The sequence below is a fragment of the Mustela erminea genome, chromosome 1 (assembly GCF_009829155.1).
Source record: "Mustela erminea isolate mMusErm1 chromosome 1, mMusErm1.Pri, whole genome shotgun sequence".
Lineage (NCBI taxonomy): Eukaryota > Metazoa > Chordata > Mammalia > Carnivora > Mustelidae > Mustela > Mustela erminea.
Window position 1 is genome coordinate 144167814 of NC_045614.1, and position 16739 is coordinate 144184552.

General features: G+C 41.5%; 1 protein-coding gene across 1 annotated transcript in view; it reads left to right on the forward strand.

Moving 5' to 3' along the window:
- The first annotated feature begins 400 nt into the window (after positions 1-400).
- ERICH6 (glutamate rich 6) overlaps positions 401-16739 on the forward strand; it is a 30883-nt gene continuing 14544 nt past the window's right edge. Inside the window, 11 exon segments of the mRNA XM_032345568.1 lie at positions 401-888; positions 1726-1783; positions 6967-7058; positions 9600-9662; positions 9932-9987; positions 10079-10195; positions 12706-12816; positions 13774-13824; positions 13826-13932; positions 14369-14439; positions 15609-15754. Coding sequence (XP_032201459.1) covers positions 513-888; positions 1726-1783; positions 6967-7058; positions 9600-9662; positions 9932-9987; positions 10079-10195; positions 12706-12816; positions 13774-13824; positions 13826-13932; positions 14369-14439; positions 15609-15754 — 1248 coding nt within the window. The 5' untranslated portion in view covers positions 401-512.

Consider the following 16739-nt stretch of genomic DNA (forward strand, 5'->3'; position numbering starts at 1 on the left):
TTTAAGGAGCACCCAAAATCTCATTAATCGAGATAAAATCAATTAAAAAAGCAAAGCAGCGAACTGCGACCCAAAGGCCGGTGACTTTTTTTGTAATAAAGTTTTACAGTAAGTTCCAACAAACATGTATCTACTCAAAAACCAAAATCCAGCCTCAACCATACCAAGTGGTCTCACGATGTCATTAGTGACTCCGCCTACCCACTCACACAAACAAACAAACAAACATGCTTCAAAGGACCTGACAGGAAAGGGAGGTCAGTTCGCCACAGGCTGCGAGGGAAAAGCAGGTGAGAAAGAAGCTTGCCCGTGGTCCTGGCTCCTTAGCAGCTCACTGCCCCGCCGCCCCTCCCCCCGCCCCGCGGGTGCTGCGGCTTTAAATCCCCGGGCTCGGAAGCGCGCGGCGGGCGGTTGCCCAGGGAGACAGACGCACAATAGCTCGCGCGCTCTCCAGCCTAGACCGGCCGCAGCACCGGCCACTGCGCTAGCGGCCACCCCGCTTCCCGCCAGCCATGGCCAACTTGCACTCGCGTCGCAGCTTCAGAAAGCCCGAGACGGAAGAGGACTGGCAGGAGGAAGAGGAGGTGTTGGCAGAGATGGAGGAGGTGGTGGAGGAGGAAGAGGAGATGGAGAAGGAGGAGGAGGAGGCCGTAGACCCAGAGAAGAAGAAGGTGGAGGTCCACGGGACATTCAGCGATGAGTACTTCTGGAAGGCTTTGGAGCTCGGTGTCAGCAATGGCGAAAATTCAGAGCCCTACCTTCCCCGCTTTACCAGCATCCTGAGCCCCAGCCTGAGCCCGACCCCGCCGCTCAGCCAGATGCTGAGACCGTCGCAGAGCGAGACCCAGAGCTGGAGCTCGCAGTGGAGCACCTCCACTCCCCAGAAAAGTACAGCCCCTGCCCGCCCCTTCCTCTAAGGCTTCCCGGTCCCTCGGGGCTGCGGGTCGTCCGACTCCAGAGCCTTGGTCTCCTTGCGCGGCTGGTTTCTAAATACATGCACACTCCACACACAACCCAGTCTATCTCCGGCCCTTCTGTCAGAGGCACTGAAATCTTGGCCGAGCCTTTGTGATGGCTCAGAGTTTAGGACATCGTTGAAACGCTTGGCGAAGCTGAAGTTTGGGTGGTGCCATAAGGAGCGCATTTGGTAGTACTCCTCTGTGCATTCTGGCCCTGATTTTGTTTCCTCCCTCCCTCCCTCTCCCTTTCTCTCCCTTTCCCTCCCTCTCCCTCTATCTCCCCCCACCCCACGGTCCCCCATCCCCCCAACCTCTTTTTTACACACACACACACACACACACACACACACGAACGTTCCACTCCTGGAACAACAGTGCCTTTAGAGTGTTATGCTTCTAAGACCGTCCTCCAAAAAACCTACCTCGTGTTTAAGTTCCTGTGCTAAAACCACACTAGTCTCTTCCTTAAAAAGAGAGGCAGGGCAGTTATCTAGAGGATTCTCAACCTCCCAGTGTTGATTTCTGCCAGGATCCTCCTCTGTTGGGCAGAGCGTGGGAGGGGGCTGTCCTCTGCATTATAGATGTTTGGTAGCATCTCTTGCCTCTAGCGGGGGCTACGCCCTGAGCCCCCACTCTATGATAATCACAAATGTCTTTAGATGTTGCCAAAGGTCTCTTGGGGGGGTGGAGGGGTGGAAGAAATTGCCCTTCTGAGAGCCACTGATTTAGGAAGAGTGGATAAATTGTTTAATGTTTCATTCAACAGGTTTTCCTAAAATATTCCAGACATTTAGGAAAGACTTTTCTGAAACGAATTTAAATAGGTAAGAAATGTTTTGCTTTCATATTATTTTTGGAAGCTGATGGTGTTTACCTCTTGGATAAACATGTCTGGAAATAGAGTAAAATAATCCAGGACACTTACAAGTAATTTCTTCAAAAAGGTTTTTTTAAAAAACCATGCTGTTAGAAACTTTGGGGATAGAGACAAGGTCCCTGTCCATCTACCCACAGACATGGCATGTCCACTTCATAAAACATGAAATAATAACACTCTGCCAGGTAGACAATAGCCAGGGTTCTGAACGTTTAGGGCATAGGTCTCTATTGGCTAAATGAGACCGTGATTACAGACATATTCTGTGAAGGAGACTGGAAATTATGGTCTTTTTTTTCCCCCCTCTCTCTTTTTCTTATTGTTATTCTTGCTGTTAGCCTTCAAACACAGGAAGAGACCAGAGAAATACCTTTTGGGACATGTTTATAAATCTTCCCTGAAATCTCACACCAAACCTGAGTCCACAATCTTGAATTATTATTCACCTAAACTTTGCTTTTACAAGCAAATTCTAAATTCCTAAGCATCAGGATTGTTCTGTCCCACTTTTATGTTTTTATTTATCCTTTTAATTCAACTTTTTAAGTAAAAAATATGTACATGGTTAAAATATTAAAGTATACAAAGGTATAAAATAAAAAATCTCCATGCCCTTCTTCATCCCCACACTCCCACTCACCAGCTAACATATTGTTAACAGTTTGTTTCTAATATAATTTTATTTGGTTTTTTTTAAGGTTTTATTTTTAAGTAATCTCTTTACCCAATGTGGGGCTCAAACTCACAACCCCAAGGTCAAGAGTTGCGTGCTATACTGACTTTGGCCAGCCAGACACCACTCCAATATAAATTTAAATAGTGTATTTTCATTCTCTGATTTATCCATTTGTGACATATTTATGGTCTTCCCACCCATGAAAGATGAGGATTATAACTCATTACTATTTCTCTCCTCTTCATTTTTGGTAGTGATGTTATTTTTAGTTTATCTAGCCTTTAGGATTTTAAGGTATTTAAATCTCAACTACCTGATTTATCAACTTTAGCGGCTACCTATTAACTCCTTTTTTTAAAAAAAAGATTTTATTTATTTGAGAGAGAGAGAGAGAGAGAGCATGAGAGGGGAGAAGGTCAGAGGGAGAAGCAGACTCCCAGTTCCACTGGGAGCCCCATGCAGGACTGGATCTCCGGATTCCGGGATCATGACGTGGGGCCAAACAGCAGCAGTTGGTTAACCAACTAAGCCACTTAAGAGCCCTACCTATTATATTAATTCTTATTATGAAACGTTAACCCACTAATGCACTTCTACTTTCTTCTATCTCTCCTCGCACCCCTTCCTATCCCAAGTAATACATTATATACATTTTATAACAACCTATATTAATGTGTAATATATAGTCATATAAAGTCATTTTACTTTGCCAAGTTTTATGTTCATGTTGTGTTTTATAATCATAATTAAGTCAGTACAAGTTAATTATAAAAATTGAAAGCCAATCAACAATATAATTTCACGCTAAGAATCCAATAATGTGATTGGATTAGTGCACAAAAAAAAAAAAAAAAAATCCTATGCTAGTAAAACTTGGCTCCTAAAAGGAGAACTTTTCACCTCTCAGTTGTTTTTAATTGTCTTTAGCTTTTCTGAGTTGGGTGCAGTGGCCACATTTTCTTGATTCCCAACTTCTATTCCTTTCCTCTTAGCTGGAGAAACTCCTCAGGTAATTATCTCATGCAGATCTCATAGGTATTCAAACTCCTGAGTTCTTGCCTATCTGGAGATTTCTTCATTTTACCCTCATACTTAATTAATATAACATAGCATAAAAGAATACATTTAAAGCCCTTTTCCTCAGAGCTCTGAAGATATTGTTTCTTTGCCTTTTAGTACCCAGTATTGCTGATCGTTCTGATTTTCAGACACTGGTGGCATTTGATTCCTTCCTTCATTTGTCTCTGTTCTTTCCTTTAGAACTCCTACTGGATAGCTGTTGGCCCTCTCAGATATCTTTAAGATTTGGGGTATTTATAAGATAATACACAGCCCTTGTACAAAAATTTTTATTTCGTTTTTCATATTTGTCATTTCCAAGAACCAGATCTTGCTCTGTGTCACTGTTCAAATAGTTGTTGCTTGTAGGTCTTTTTTGAGAGTATTCTTACACTAAAGTTCTTTTTTGTTCGTTGAAGTTAGTTCTTTTCAGGATGAGTTCTGTTTATCTTGGTGCTTCTCTTCCATACTATTGATTGCCCTTAGGTGACTGGTAAGCCTGTGTTATCAGTTTGTATTTATAAATGAATGGCCGTTAGGCAGCCAGAATGGAGTCGTTCTGCAGCTGAGTAGTTCCTCACAGCACTGCTGGAGGCTTGCTAGTGATTCGTGCATGCGTGGGTGGATGGGGCCTGTCAGAGCCAGCCTCTCCTGGAGGTAACTCTATTACCAGAGTTAGGATAAGGACACATTGCTTCATGGTCGGAGTTCTTCAGGCATTTCATTTCTGGGTGGGGTGTCCCTCCTTCCTCATCCAGGCCTATCCGGCAGGTCCTGTGGAAACTCTCACTGTGCTCTGCTTGTCTTTCAGACCCAAAATCTCCACAGAGAAGCTGCCCACTCTTTGTGGGGAGCAGTTCTTTGGGCTTCATCTGGAAATAAAAACAGCCTTCCTGTGTAAGGGGAGAAGAACAGGCCTGGCTGTGGCACTGGCCAACTGCTTTGAGTTGACTTCTTGAACTCCTCTGATGTCAGTCCCTAGCTCCCTCCTTACTGCATTTGGTTGAGTCTGAGTGAAGAACTTCCAGAAGAACTTTACTTACCTCTTTTGTCTGAAGCTGTGGTGTTCTCCACTCTGGTTTTCCATCAAATGAAAGCCATTTATTTTTGTTCTTTAAGGACTTCAATATTACTGGTCTACTGATGACGTGTTTCTAATTTCCCAGGGATTTTTTTCTTTTTTCTTTTTTTTAAGATTGTATTTATTTATTTAACAGAGAGAAAGTGAGCACACAAGCCAGGAGAGGGAGAAGCAGGCTCTCAGCCAGCAGGAAGCCTGATGAGGGGCTCAGGAGCTCTATCCCAGGACTGTGGGACCTTAAAAGACTGAGGCACTCAGGCGCCCCTCCAGGGCTATTTTTGTGTTTGTTTGTTTGTTTGTTTGTGTTTGTTATTTCAGTAAGATCTTGGATAGGGAGGGAACTGGGTGCTCAAATGTCAGCTTGACCTGAACTTCCTATGATGTGGGAACATCTATCTCTTTACTTGATCAAATTCATAATTTCCCTTCATAAGTCTTCCTAAGAAGACGCTTCTTTTAGATTTCCAAGCATTCTCTGGTGAATTTCATGAGATTGCGTTTTTGAGGAAATCTGTCCTTAAAAAGTCATAAAAATGCAACCACTATTGGCTCACCTCCTATTTTTAATTGCCCTATTACTATTCCGGTTGAAAATGGGGCCAACTGTAGGCGGCAGATGAATGTGGAGAAACAGATTTTGAAGCTGAACAGGTCAGGGCCCCATCTCCATCTGCCCCATGCAATGTTTCAGAAGTTCCCTAGAGCTTCAGTTTCCTTGCCTGGAGAAAGGGAATATTAATACAGCCTTGATTAGTTTTTGTTAATTGGAATGAAATAGAGTGAATAAGGCAAACTGTTGTGAAGGGACTACTACATAGTAAGTTCTCTATAAACGTTAATTTTGTTATCCTCAGTTACCCGCTATCTTTACACAGAATTTCAAAAACAATCTTTGGTATTGGTTTCAGGAAGGCAAAGAGCCTTTGGTGGATAATGTATTGATTTTGCTAACCATTGAATTCGGGAAAAAAGCACCAGACATACACTGCTGTCTAGGGATTGCTCTTTAATATGCCTTTACCCTTGGGACACCTGGGTGGCTCAGTTGGTTAAGCATCTGCCTTTGGCTCAGGTCATGATCCCAGGGTCCTAGGATCAAGTTCCACGTCAGGGTCTTGCTCGGTGGGGAGCCTGCTTGTCCCTCTCCCTTGGCCTGCCGCTCCACCTGCTTGTGTGTGCGCTCTCTCTCTCTCTCTCTGATAAATAAATAAATAAATAAAATCTTTATGTGTGTGTGTGTGTGTATATGTGTGTATATATATATGCATATGTGTGTGTGTGTATATATATATATATATATATATATATATATATATATATGCCTTTACCCTTGGTCCCCATAACTTATTTATCTGGTAGGTGAGATAAACAGGACTCCCCCAGAGATTTGCAGAGGTGGCTTTGGCCGAGTTATTCCTCACTTATTACAAAACACAGTCATTTTAGGATTAAAACATCCCAGTGATGCAATGTGCCAAGGAACCAAGCATTAAAAAAGGAAGGTAGAGACATAAAGAGAACGAAGAATGGTTTTAACAAAAAAAAAAAAGTGAGAACCTAAAATTGACTCAATTATTTGAAAAAGATTTGATAACTTGAGAAGATCCAGCAAATTATTACAAAAAAACTGAAATTCAAAGAGGCAAAGAAACTTGAGGCAATAGTTATTACTCACTTATTACTGGTAACAGTCATCTTAACTAGTAAAAATATATTTCTGCCTTTCTATCATGTCAGTGATAACTCAAGTAACTGAATTACTTGTAGAAAGAATACCAATTGTTTGATTACAAAGCATTGAGCTTCAACTTAAAAAAAAAAAAAAAAAGGTTTGGATTATTTTTAAGCTACTTAAGTGGAACACCTGGCTGGCTCAGCTGGAGGAGCATAGCACTCTTGATCTCAGCATTGAGAGTTCAAGCCCCATGTTGGAAGTAGAAATTACTTAAATAAATAAAATGTACAATATGTCTCATTTAAATTAAAATAAATGTTTAAACACACACTCCATCACTGTCACCACCAACGCACATGCACCGATATAGTGGTGGTAATTTATTCCCTGGGCGGGGGTGGGGTGGGGTGGGGATATGGCATTGGGAGCCTCTGGGACTCAGGAACACTGCCCTATGATGAAAACACACTGTGCCTGACTTTACTGAGAGATAACAATGGAAGAATATATTTCAAAGAAAATAGAAACCAGGCTCTCCTATGTACCTGCAGTATCTGACTGTTAAAATGTGCTGTGTTCCGAAGAACTGCTAACAACTCTATAGATACACTCAAAACTAACACTTTGTTTAAACTTCAGGACTATGTATCATACTTTGTATCCAGGAATTCCAACATCAGTACAAACAGAAGAAAGCTGGCTTCAAGAATTTTCTGGCAAAAGGCGGAGGAGTGAGTAGTTTAATTTCTTAGCTTTGGCTTGGCAATATGTTCGCATCAAGAAAAAAATCTGCCCTTATGTTTTGATATATGTCTTCATTTTTTATTAAGAACTAAAATGCATGCTGTTTCTAAATGCAAACCATTAAGAAATATATAAAAATGAAAATTTTAATTTATCCCAGTATAAGGAATTATGAATAGCCTTTTCTTTTAACTTTTCTATTTTTTTATATTATGTCACGTATTCATCAGAGGCTTATCGAGCACCTACCACGTGCCAAGCACCCATCATAGTCCAGACCCGGTTTTAGGGAAATGGCAATGAAGAAAAACAAACAAACAAGAAAAAAAAACCCTGTCTCAGTGATCTGGTGTTAAAGTGTGGAAGATGTGGGGGGTGCTGGTGAGGTAGATAATACACAAATACATAGTACATTGGACAACAGACATGCTAAGGAGAAAAAGCAGAGGAAGGGACAGGAGATGTTGGGTGGGAGGGGGGCAAGGTGACACGGGGTGCTCAGGGAAATCTTCACTGAGAAGCTAAAATACTTGAGCAAAGACCTCAAGGATGTGAGAGAAATGAGCCAGAACGGTTTCCAGGGAAAGAGGATTCCAGGCACAGGGAATGGACTAGCACGGGCCTCCTGCCAGAGCAAGGGGGCAGTCAGTGTGGCTGCACGGAAGTAAGTAGGAGGAGGATCTGAGGGTCAAACGGACAATTGAGGACCAGATCTTTATAAATGGGACCGAAGTAGAAACACACTCCAGGGTTTGCACAGAAGAGTGACAAAATCTAACAGGAAAATGGACCAAATACTAAAAAGATGTTAATCATTCCCAAATTAATCTATGCAGTAATTCTGATGGGACTTCTCAATGGAACTTGACACGTTGATCTGTCACCCCATCTTAGCAGTGTTACAAGACAAACTGAGGCATTTTCAGATGTCTATGTTTGAGCAAACATGCATTGAAACGGAGCAGTGCCCAACAGGACATAGTTAGAAGTGCTCCCCAGACAAGAGCGGAGGCAGGGGGAGGTTCTTACAGAGAAGACCCCGGAGCAGAACAAGGAAATTTTTTAATTGGAGAGCTTATGGGTTTGAGATATATGGGAAGCCTCCTTGGCTGTCCCCATTGGCTGTTCTTAACCTTGAGGCATTTACAGGAATGGATTTCGGTTTGCTTACCTAGGCTACCAAGGAAGGCAGCAGGGCCACCTCATCTGATGGCCGCTCAGTCTGAACCAAGCAGGAACCTAGTGAGCCTAAGTGTGCCCCTCCATTTCTTTCAGATCTTCTTTCATAGTTTTGTGGGGGGTATTTTCCCCATAAAGGACTCATGCAGCTCTTCCTAGTTTATTCCTAGGTGTTTTATAGTCCTGTATTGATGTAACAATTGGACACTTTTTTCCCATTATATTTTCTAATTATTGTCAATGCATAGGAAAATTATTGATTTCTATATATTAATCTTGTATCTGACCCACCCATTGCTGAAATTTCTTACTAATGCTAACAGTTTATAAGTTGAAAGTCTGTGGAACAATTAACATTTCCCATGAGTAATGGCAATTTTATCTCTTCTTTAACTTTTTTACTTAGCAGTGCATGATGGACACCTTTCCATGTCATGAAAGAGCGATCTATTTCATTGAAACAACAGCATAGTGTTACTTTATATACAGTTATTGTGGCTTATGTAATAAAACTGATTGCTAGATATTTCAGAGTTGGTTTGGTTTGGTTTGATGTTTTGAGCTCTTCCCCTTAACAACTCATGCCTTAATAAAAATCTTTGTGCATACATTTTTTTTATACCTGTGCTGGTATTTCTGTTGGCCAAAATACCTAAAACACATTTAAAATTTTTCCAGATACTCCACATAGGAAGTGCATGGAGCCCACTTCTTTCTCCCACAGCAGTCCTTGCTGGCCCTGGCTCTGTGAGCAAACGGGCCAGCTCCCTCCCCATACCTCTGTCCCACCATAGGTTGATCTGGTTGGTTTCCATCATTCCAGTTCTATCCGTTTAAATCTTCTAGACATTTATTTAAAGTTGCTGATGGTTACCTTCCCCATTTCCAGTACTGCCATGGAATCTGTGGAGGGAATAATCCTCATGGTTGAGTTCAGTGTCTTAAAGGAGAACCCTTAGCACCCTTCAACCTGAAAAGTCTTTTACAGAATGACAGACATAAGGTAGACAAAGTAGTACTTTAGAAAGAGGGAAACAAAAGAGTCTGCAAATAACGTTTATAATCAAATAAAGTGTGCATCTCTGTAGTAGTCTAGGACCAGAAAGGAATAGGGACACATTTTTAAATATGATCCTTCAGTGGTGGCTCTCCTCTGTTCCCCACGATTGATAAAAGGCTACGATTGTTCCCCACAATTGATTAAAAAACAAAAAAGTAAAAGGTACAAGGTCAAAGGTAAAACAAACACAGAAAAGGGTATTTCTTTTTCCGACAGGCATATTTTCTTTTACATTAAACTTCTTTCCTACTTTGTCAGGATTGATGACAAATGTACACTCATTCTACAGGGAAGGAAGCAACCTCTGTAATCAAAGAAACTGAACCTGAAAATCTGGCTTCTAAGTTAAGAGGTAAATGGATGTTTGGATTCCTTCCCTCTGCCCGAGAAGGCCAGCTGCCACTGGGGAACCACACTTAACTGGGATGTGCCCGCCCCTCTCAAAATGCCCTCCCTTAAGAATTTACCCGAGGAGGTGGGGAAAAGGTTTCAAGACATTGTAAGTGTGTGTGTGTGTGTGTGTGTGTGTGTGTTTGAGATGGGTAGTGGGTGACGAGAGAGTAGAAGACTCTGTTACAAAGATTTTATACTTGCTTTCTAAATTGATGCTTTTCTCTTCAGAAAAATGGGTAATTAATCCAGAAGAGCAAAGACTGAGTATTTTATGTGAGCTGGAGGTAAGAAATGTTTATCAGTCCAATACTCAAGCATGTTCATGGTAAATATCACTTATTCAAACATCGATTCTCTCTCTTTCTAAAAATGTAGTTTAAAGAAGATTTCATCACCCTGTTTGAGCCTTCTCTGAGAACATTGCCTAGCATCGGGCCACCATCCATTCTGACATTCAAACCAGAGAGTTCCAATTTAGGCATTAACTTCAAGGTGATTTTAATTCGTGTTGTTTTAAATATTTTTAAATTTCGTTTATTAATACATAATGTAATAAGCCATGTGACGATTTGCCCAGAAGATATGAACATACTCTAAAAAACAAAGCCAGGCAAAGAGCTCTTTTATGTGGAACGGCACTCAGGGTGGCTGTGTCTGTCTGCTGGGGCCGCTGGAACTAAGTACCGCCAACCAGGTGGCTTAAAACCACGGCAACTTACTGTCTCACAGTTCTGAAGGCTAGAAGTTCAAAGTCCATGCGCCAACCGGTCCACCCTCTCAGACAGCATGCTTCCTTGCCTCTTCCTAGCTTCCAGCGTGGCCATGGAACCCTGGCCTTCCTTGGCTTGGGGCTGTTCCACTCCTATATGGCCTCAGCTGTCCTGGCATTCTCTGTGTGTCTGCATCCCGGTGTCCCTCTTCTCCAAGGACACCAGTCCTGTTGGATTATGACCTAATGACTCATCCTCACTTGCTTACATCCGCAAAGAGCCCCTATCTATATAAAGCCCCATTTCCAGGGACCAGGGGTTGGGACTTCCAAACTGTTGTTTCAGGGGACACGATTCATCCTGTAACAGTGGCCACAAGGCCTGGCAACAAAGGTGAATGTCTGCCATACTTGATCACCTTAAGTGACCAGTTACTGCCTCTGCCTGGTGGGCAAGGGAAAGGCCGCCCTCATAATCCCAACAGGACCGCACACTGTCCTGCTGCACCAGAGCTGGGAGAAACTGATGGGTGGTATGATTATTTCCAAACTCGGGATGGCTTGGCCATGTGGAGAGAGCTTCACCATCCCCAGACTGGAACCTCCTTCATTATTTACTTCGGGGTACACTAAAGGTGCAGGCTTCCTCCCTGGGAATAAGAGCCAGCCATCGTGGGAGGCGGCGTGAGGCAGATGTGTGTTTGGGAATGCTGGGCGGACACACCCCATGCTGCTCATAGCCGCTCGGGGCAGCACATTAAACTCTACAAGTCTAATGAGGCGGACACATTAAACGTGCCATGGAATGTAATATTGGTCAGTATTTGCTGTTTGTGTTTGTCCAGGTTTTTCTAAACTTTAGGCTCACCCTTCAGACTCTTCAGACTGAAATTCTTGATTCAAACCTAGCTCCTTCCTCTTGCTGAACCACAAAAGCTTGTACCCAAGGAAGTGTCTGGCGTTTTCTTCTGCTGACCCCCAGAGATGGTTTTGAACATGAAGAAAGCCTGGTGGCCTTTCTTCCAGGGGAGTGGTCCCTACACTGGTCCCCGGATCTTTATACACAGCAGATCTCATGAGGCTTTGACAAGGGCACCAGGCGCTGGCCTGCCAGCTCTCCTTTCCAGCTGCAGCCTCTTCAGGAGCAGAGGCCAGCCCCCCTCGTGATCTTTGGAAGCATCTCCACCTTCCTTCTCCCGCAGGTGAAGGGTTGAAGGGACTATGGGCTGAAAAGCTAATGACCCAGACCCTGATAGGGAAATGGCATCGCCACACTCTCTTTCCGCCTGTCCTGTCACATGAGAGACAAACTAGACGTTCCACCACCATCTGTCCAGGGCGGGGCTTTGCCCACCCCTCCCAAAGTGTTCCACTTTCAGCCATGCACAGTACTTATTATCGGGTAGTTCAACAGCCTCAAGACAGTAGCCCTCACTCCCCAGTGATGAATGCTTGGTGGCACCGACCACCTCATCCACCCTTTGGCCCCACAGTGGTTATTTTGCCAGTCCTAAAGAATGGAAGATACAGCTGGCCTGGTAGTGCTCGAGACCTGCGAGCCACACACGAGATGGGTTTCTCCCAGAGGCCTGTGCTGGGCTTGGCTGCTGGCCTGCCCAGGAGCCCCTGCAGTCACAGTCGTGACCTCAGACACTCACCTAGCCACAGTGCCTCTACCCTTGAGCCCCTAACTCCAAGTCTCCTGTTGCTTCCCCTGGCCTCCCACGCCCCTTCAAAATTACCCTCACAGCACAGACAGGAGAATTCAGAACCCCAACCTGCGGGCTAATGTGTGTTATCCTTTGTCTTCTGCATCAAGTCACACACTGTAATCCACACACTTCCAACCAGACTCTGATGTCAATAGTAAATAGTAAAGTCAATAGTAAAGTCATTTGTGCAACTTTCTTTCTTCACTGAGGAGGCACCCTAAGGACCCACAAGTTCCCGATGGGTTCTCTGTGCTCTGGTGAACCAGACAGAGGCCCTCAAAATACCACCTCTGCCTCTTCAGGCCTCCCCAGCCCTTGAATAGAAATAATGTCTCATTACTGGAATATACAGACCTTGCTAGTTTGGTGCCTTCTGGTATAGGATCTCAGCCCCCTGCAAGTTCCCCCACCAACTATTTCAGCCCCCAGGGATTGTGACAGGTTTGCACATCCCCCAGCCCCACCCCTGCTCCCCTACTGGACATTTGCCGGCCCCACCCAGAGCCCTGACTCCTGCTGCTCCCAGAGGCTCTGGGCCTCCTTGTGGGCATTGATTCATTTTTGCTTTCTCCTCCCTGAAGGAAGAAGAGGAGGAAATATCACCCCAGTGTGAATTTTGTGGAGGCGATCTAAGAACATTTCTTTCCAATATGGATATTATCTCTGATGACAATAACTCGGAATCAATAGAAGAAGTAAGTTCTAAAGCAGGTTCATGGAGGAAATGGTGTTACTTTTAAACATATGAAGTATTTTCTCCTGCATCTTCCCTTGCATTACAAGGCTTAACAGGGTTACATGTTAGCTGGTGGGGAAATGTAAATCATAATCACAACAGGATACCTTTTCATACCCCCTCTGATGGTTGTAATCAGAAAGACGAATAATACTAACAAATGTTGGCAAGGATGTAGAGAAACTGGAAGATAATATGGTTTGGCTTTCGAGAAACAGTCTGGCAATTCCTTGAAAAGTTAAATACATAGTTACCTATAGCCCAGCAACTACACTTCTTAGTTTATGTCCTGGAAAACTGACAACCTCTACCTCCACAAAAACTTGTACACCAATGTGCATAGTAACATGATTCATAACAGCTGAAAAGTGAAAACAACCCAAATAACCATCAGCTGGTAAACAGGTCAAAAAACGTGGTCTATCCATATAATGGAATATTATTCAGTCATAAAAAGAACAAGGTACTGATCCATGCTTACATGCTCCACCATAGACGAAACTTGAAAACGTTATGCTAAGCAAAAGCCGATCATAAAGTACCACAAGTGTCTGATTCCACTTATATGAAATGTACACAACAGGAAACCTATGCAGAATGCAGGTTAGTGGCTTTGGGGGGCTCAGAGGAGAAGAGGGTGGGGAGGAAGTGTCGAGGGATAAGGGCTCATGTTCTAAAAGTTGTCTGCAGTGATAGTTTTGCACAACTCTATGAATTCACTAAAAACCCGTGGCTTGTACACTTGAAATGGATGTGAATTATGGTATGTAAATTTTATCTCAAGAAAGCTGTTACCAGAAAAAAGTAACCATTGATCGTTATCCAAAGTGCATTAGCCATTTTTGTTTTTTTCCTTCTCTAATTATCTTCAGTGAGGACTAGTGAGATGAAAAATGGACTCTTTATTTTTCAGGCCTCCTGTTGTAGGTATTTTCAAAATCTGATTGACTACATCTATGAGGAAAAAAAAAAAAACCCAGGGCCCTACAGCGGAATTAATCTGTATTAACCCTCACGCAGCTCATGGCAGTGAAGTTGACAGACTCAAAGCAAAGGAAAAAGCCCTACGGAGGTAACTGAGCCTTTGATATTGAACCTCAGCCCACTGAAGAAGAGGGCTTTTTGTCGACGAACCTTGTTTTTTCAAAATTTATAATTTTGAAGATGTGCTCCCAGTAAAGAAATAAAAATTGGCCAAAGCAAACCCATTAAAATTCCTGGTGGATGTTACTGAGATTCAGAAGCTCCCAGAAACTCTGTGAACACACCAGTTTAAAGTAGAAATCTACCAACTGCAAATTCTCAGCTCAATTTAGAATTCCCATGTTGGAGAAATTTGTTGACTAAAGAGTAGAGACCCGTATGTACTGATCAAATGCCTGGATTCACAAGTATTTAAAGATAAAAATAATAAGGGGCAGCATTTAAACAGTTAAAATTTGTACTAAAATTGTTTTAAGCTTCAAAACACATTTCAGACTTTTGCATCATATTTTTCAATTTTGTAGAAAACAGGAGCGACAAATGGCCAGACAATTTGCAATAATGACAAATGAACAGACTAATTTTTCTGAAGAAGGTGAGTTCCTCAACGCTGATGTTATCCATCAGTTGAACATAGAAAGCTCAGATGACTAAGAGTTGAAATTGGTTTATTTAAAAAATAATATTTAAAATGTTAATTCCAGGGATGCCTGGGAGGCTCAGTCATTAAGGGTCTGCCTTTTTGGCACAGGTCCTGATCCGGGAGTTCTGGAATTGAGCCTGCTCTGCGGGGAGTCTGCTTCTTCCTCTGCCCCTCCCCCTTCTCCTCTCTCTCTCTCTCTCTCTCTCTCTTTCTCTCTCACTTGCTCTGTCTCAAGTAAATAAAATCTAAAAAAATAGTAATAATTGGGCGCCTGGGTGGCTCAGTGGGTTAAGCCGCTGCCTTCGGCTCAAGTCATGATCTCAGGGTCCTGGGATCGAGTCCCACATCGGGCTCTCTGCTCAGCAGGGAGCCTGCTTCCTCCTCTCTCTCTCCTGCCTCTCTGCCTACTTGTGATCTCTCTCTGTCAAATAAATAAATAAAACCTTTAAAAAAATAGTAATAATTAAAAAATAAACAAATTGTTCATTCTAGTCAATGCCTCAGTTAAAATGGTTTAGAAAATCTGGTGTTTCGGTTATGTGGCTTTTGGAGGTTTTTGTCTTTTGCTTACTATTGTTATTGATCGAAATAAATTAGCAACATCTATAGACCACTTTACAGGTAGCTGTAAAGTTGTTCTAGTTAGGGGTAAAATTGAAGGAGCACTGATTTTTAGAATCAGAAGTTCTTGATATATATCCTTGCTCTTCTCCCTATAGGCTGGCTGATTTGGGGTAAATTACTTAATCTTTCTGAACATGGGGTTGCTCCTCTACCACTCAGAGCCATTGAAAAGATACTTAGAAAAGATCAATGTTTGTTGTGGTTTAAACTAAATCTCTAGTATAAAGTTCCTTGATATTCCACTATTTCCTACTAAACATAAGGCCAGAAAATTTCACCTAATAAAAAATCATCTTCTTTTAACAAAGGAACGTTTTCATTTTTTTAACAAAAGAAGATGCTCACTTTAATTTAATGAAGGACATCATTTTTCTTCCATTAAAAAAAAGTCTGATGAAGTGATCCTTTTGTAATAGGGTTTAAAATTTCATTTTAGAAAAGAGGTTTTCGAATATTTTAAACAAATATCCACTTTCATGTGATTCTTTTCCCATTAGATTCAAAGCACTTAAAAACAATTTCTTATCAACTTTCTGTGGATATCCCGGAAAAAGAGCCAGTTGCTGACAGACTACTTGATTTCCAACTAGAAAACAAAAAAATTTCCATTGTTTGCTGTGATGCTAGAATAGCATGTGGAAAGGTAATTCTCTTGTAATTTTTTTACTCACGACTCTTTAAAATAAGTTCTTCCTAAAATTGTAAAAGCTGTCATAATGAATATAACAGGTTGGCTACAGAACACATTTAACTCTTTGTCAAGAAGAAATGGTACAGACTTGGCTCTTTAACTTCTACTAGACTTTTATCAATGCTTTTACATATATTTTATGGTGAGCTATTTTAGTTAAAGGGTTTTTATTTTAAAATGTGATCATTGGAACATTTAGAATCCTTAAAAACTAAAAAGAAGGGGGAAAAAAAATCACCAAAAGCTTCAAGCACTTCCCCAGTTCATTTTTAATATTCCAATATTTTCTAGATCCACACTGCCCCATAGGGTAGCAACTACTACATATGGCTATCTAAATTTAAAATAACTAAAATTAAATAAAATTTAAAATGGAATTCTTCAGTCACACTAGTCACATTTCTAGTGCTGAACAGCTGTGTGTAACTAACAGCTACCATATTGATGGTACAGAACATTCTTTTGGTCACCAAAAGTTCTATTAGACGGCACTGTTCTAGACTTTTACCCATTGGTTTTTGTTAATAACACTTGTAATTATATTACATGTGTAATTTTTATCTCATTTTTAAATTTATTATAAAAATATTTCTATGAAATCGGAATAAAGTAAGGACTTTAATTAATAATATTGTAACAATATTGTTTCCTTCACTATAACAAAGGTACCATAATCATATAAGATGTGAATAATAGGATACACTACTGGGTTTGAGATATATTTTGTACTATTTCACAATTTTTTTTTAAATCTAAAACTGTTCTAAAATTAAGAGTTTATTTAAAATTTTTCATTAAAAAATATTTCCATGATCTTATATAGCTTACATTAACAGCATTTCAATATCTGTGTGGTTTTTTTTAATGTAGTTTGTCTAACTATTCCCCTATTATTAGACATGCAGGTTAACAATTTTTTTGCTATATTAAGTAATAC